Here is a 3,437-nt window from a genome sequence, read left to right as displayed (position 1 = left end):
GAGAGGGTTCAGAGAAGGGCCACTCGTATGGTTAAGGGCCTACAGACCAAGCCCTACAAGGAGAGACTAGAGAAACTGGATCTATTCAGCCTCCGCAAGAGAAGGTTGAGAGGCGACCTTGTGGCTGCCTATAAGTTCATCACGGAGGCACAGAAGGGAATTTGTGAGTATTTATTCACCAAGGCGCCCCCGGGGGTTACAAGAAATAATGGCCACAAGCTAGCAGAGAGCAGATTTAGATTGGACATTAGGAAGAATTTCTTCACAGTTAGAGTGGCCAAGGTCTGAAACAGGCTCCCAAGGGAGGTGGTGCTCTCCGCTACCCTGGGGGTCTTCAAGAGGAGGTTACATAAGCATCTAGATGGGGTCATCTAGACCCAGCACTCTTTCCTGCCTATGCAGGGGGTCAGACTCGATTATCTATTGAGGTCCCTTCCGACCCTAACATCTATGAATCTATGAATCTATTCACCACCAATCTCAAGGAGTGCACATGCACCTGCATACACTCCTAGGCATCACCAATGCCACATGTAGTACGCACCCCCAGTGACCTCCTGTGGGTAACATGTGCCACAGGCTGGCCCCTCGCATCTAATGCTGTGCATGGTGCTGGGGCCAGGTTGTGTTGTGTGTGGTGTGCAGGGCTACAGCTGTACACATGGGGCAAGCACCAGATGTAACCAGTCCACAATGCACGTTGCATGCATTGCCTCTACTAGACCACCCCTGTGGGCTTGATTTGGCAGCTGGGGTCCATCTGTGTTTGACACCGCTGGGTTCAAGGGAAGCTGATGGTGGAAGAAATGAGGGGGAGCTGGGACCTTGTATGTATACGAGTCAGGGGAAAGTGGTCCTTGGGGCTGTCATATTCATGACAGTAGATACAGAACCAGGACCCTGCTAATGATTGCTGAGCTAATATTTTGTCAATGTGATGCCTTGCAATGGAGCTTGTTTGTCTGAGTTATGGAATATATTAATTATATTTAGAATTATTTCTTTTTGCACCTTACAACTTGACTTTTTCCTTGTGTTATTTTCTCATGTAAAACTACGTAGGAAGTAACCCAATTACAACTTGGTGCCTCCCTGCACGCTAAGGTGCCCAGGCTGGCTAACTGGGACAGCAGAGCCAGATAGAGAAGCTCAGGGCCTTCTCAGAGATCCCATGACTTGTGTTGTGAGGGGGATTAAATTAGAGCATGGGTCTTCTGTTCAACTCAGGCTGTTTACATCCGGGCTTTTCCTTCTGAGCTGTGCAGGACTCCAGGGAACAAGTCCCATTAGCCTTTGGAAGAAAACAAGGGCAAAATTGCTGTCTTGCTTCACTCCTTTTCTACAAGACGGGGTTGAGGTCAGCTGCACACCCAGAATCCTGGTTGGATTCACTTCAGTCGCTCAGTGACAGAGGGAGCAGAGAAAGACCTCTGAGTTAGCTGTGCTTCTGGGGACTAGTGGTTGGGGCAGAGGAGATCTGAGAGATCAACTGGACAAGAGCAAAGGATCTCAGCAGGGGAAGCCTGATTATGACACAAGAGATAAGAAAGCTTCCACAGAAACAATTTCAGTAAGTTTTCTACATCGGTGAAGTGTCCTCTCTTAGTAAGATGCAGAGGAGATTTAAGAATATAAATTTTGGAAAACCTGGTTACGAAAATCATACTGCATTGTATGTATAATAGATTCAAAGCTACTAGAGTGAATGAAGAATATTTCACTGTTTTTGATATTAATTCAGATAAAGTTATACATTTTATTTTGAGTCGGGTGGAGGGTGGGGTGGAAATAGGACCTCTAAGGAATTCAAATTTTATATATCTTTTATTTCACGTGTATTTGTTTCTAACATACATTTTCTCGGTGAGATGTATAAATTACAGACTTTTGGATTTAAATCAATAAAAATAAAAATATTAAAATCCTGAGTTGTGGCCTGGCTAACATTTTCTTCACTTTCTAAATGGAATATCAAAATAATTTATTTTATGTAGGGTCTTGCCAGGGAAAAATAAGTTATTAAAATCAAATTTTCCATGAGGCAAAAAAAAGGAATATTTACATTCTTAGTACGAAATTTGGAGACATTATTGATGGGAATATCAAAGCCACTGAGTCTGTTACTCTCCTCCTTACCACTGCCCTTGTTCTATTATACCCAGGACTTGCACGGTGCACTGGGAAGGAAGATGCCCAACTGCACCACTGTAACCGAGTTCCTCCTCCTGGGCTTCTCTGACACTCGGCAGCTGCAGATCTTACACTTCGTCATCTTTCTCGCAGCGTACCTGGCAGCTCTGGTGGGGAACCTCCTTGTTATCACTGCTGTAACTACGGACCACCACCTCCACAGCCCCATGTACTACTTTTTGGCACATTTCTCCATTCTTGACCTTGGATCCATCTCTGTCATTGGCCCTAAGTCCATGGCCAATTCTCTCTTAAACAACAGGATAATTTCCTATGCTGGATGTGTTTCCCAGGTCTTTTTCTTCTTCCTTTTTTGTACAGCTGGTTTTGCACTCCTAACTATCATGGCATATGACCGGTACGTTGCCATCTGTAAGGCACTGCATTATGGGATAATAATGAACAGGAGAGCTTGCATTCACATGGCTGCCAGTGCTTGGGTTGTTGGTGCCATCAACTCTGCACTGCACACTGGGAGCACCTTTAGTCTACCCTTCTGCCACTCAAATACCATCAACCAGTTCTTCTGTGAAGTACCCCAGCTGCTCAAGCTCTCCTGCTCTGACACATACCGCAGAGAGCTGAGAGCAATTGTCTTCAGTATGTGTTCAGGTTTGGGCTGTTTTGTTTTCATCACAGTGTCGTATGTTCAGATCTTCACTGCAGTGTGGAGAATCCCCTCTGAGCAGGGCCGGCAGAAAGCCTTCTCCACCTGCATTCCTCACCTTATCGTTGTCTCCCTATTTCTTTCCACTAGTATCGTTACCTATTTGAAGCCTGTCTCCGACTCCCCGTCCCCTCTGGACCTCCTGGCAGCTGTTCTGTACTCTGTGGTGCCTCCATTGATGAATCCGGTCATCTACAGCATGAGGAACAGGGAGATCCAAGCTGCCCTCAAGCAACTTCTCCACAGGCTGATCTGCTCCAAAACCAATCTGCCCATCTTTGTTTCATGACTTTACTTTACTTTACTTTACTTTACTTATGTTTCTTTTAGAATTAACTCATGATATCACTGTTTTCATACTATAGTGTGCAACCTATTTACAGAAAATGAAGGTGGTGGGTTAATTCTGTAGCTTTGTAAGGACAATGACACTTGACTTGGGTCATTTTGTATAAACACTGTTGAAGCGGTAAAGTAATGTTTCATGCATCAATTTTACCATTGGTTCCACCTCAAATAAATGCCACCAATTACAAGACAATGAATGGAAGACTTTTGTTTACCAGTTGGTTTAATCCAT

General features: G+C 44.7%; 1 protein-coding gene across 1 annotated transcript; it reads left to right on the top strand.

Annotated features, from left to right (window-relative positions):
• The first annotated feature begins 1,546 nt into the window (after positions 1–1,546).
• LOC106723409 (olfactory receptor 14A16-like) lies at positions 1,547–3,146 on the top strand. Its single transcript, XM_014527675.1, has 2 exons — positions 1,547–1,570; positions 2,163–3,146. Exon 2 carries the CDS (start codon positions 2,190–2,192, stop codon positions 3,144–3,146), a length of 957 nt encoding a protein of 318 aa, XP_014383161.1. The 5' UTR covers positions 1,547–1,570; positions 2,163–2,189.
• Positions 3,147–3,437: the final 291 nt, after the last annotated feature.

This window comes from Alligator sinensis, unplaced genomic scaffold, assembly GCF_000455745.1.
Source record: "Alligator sinensis unplaced genomic scaffold, ASM45574v1 scaffold1965_1, whole genome shotgun sequence".
Taxonomy (NCBI): domain Eukaryota; kingdom Metazoa; phylum Chordata; order Crocodylia; family Alligatoridae; genus Alligator; species Alligator sinensis.
The sequence above is the reverse complement of the archived record's forward strand: the minus strand, read 5'-3'. Positions and strand labels throughout refer to the sequence as shown.